Below are 348 nucleotides of genomic sequence, written 5' to 3' on the forward strand. Positions count from 1 at the left end.
CGGTGAGCGATGGCCGCGAGCCGGGACACGTACTCGTTGGGGGTTCCCTGCTGCCCGCAGAACTGTCCGCGACTGTCGGTCGGGTAGATCACCTTCCGGGGGTCCCCGTGGGTCCAGGCTGAGGGGGGGCGAAGGCAGAACAACATGGTTGTTACCCCCGCAGCCTTATTTCCCCCCACCCGCTGCTCACGAGACCCCCGCGGGGACCCTCCCGTCCCCATCCGGGTGAGCACGAGGACACCCCTCGGCACCGGGGTTTTGCCGGCGCGGTCGAGCCGGCCACAAGCCAAGCTTTCCCTTTTGCCGCAAACTTGCCGATGCAGTGAAAACTGGTGCAGAGACATCCCC

General features: G+C 66.7%; 1 protein-coding gene across 1 annotated transcript in view; it reads right to left on the bottom strand.

Moving 5' to 3' along the window:
- The window catches only part of SLC44A2 (solute carrier family 44 (choline transporter), member 2), a gene marked incomplete at its 5' end in the record, with an annotated part of 10,798 nt that overhangs the window by 10,199 nt on the left and 251 nt on the right, over window positions 1-348 (bottom strand). The window contains 2 exon segments of the mRNA XM_009577616.1: window positions 30-118; window positions 191-297. Of these exon segments, the coding sequence (XP_009575911.1) occupies window positions 30-118; window positions 191-297 (196 nt within the window).

Source organism: Fulmarus glacialis, unplaced genomic scaffold, assembly GCF_000690835.1.
Source record: "Fulmarus glacialis isolate BGI_N327 unplaced genomic scaffold, ASM69083v1 scaffold31015, whole genome shotgun sequence".
Classification (NCBI taxonomy): domain Eukaryota; kingdom Metazoa; phylum Chordata; class Aves; order Procellariiformes; family Procellariidae; genus Fulmarus; species Fulmarus glacialis.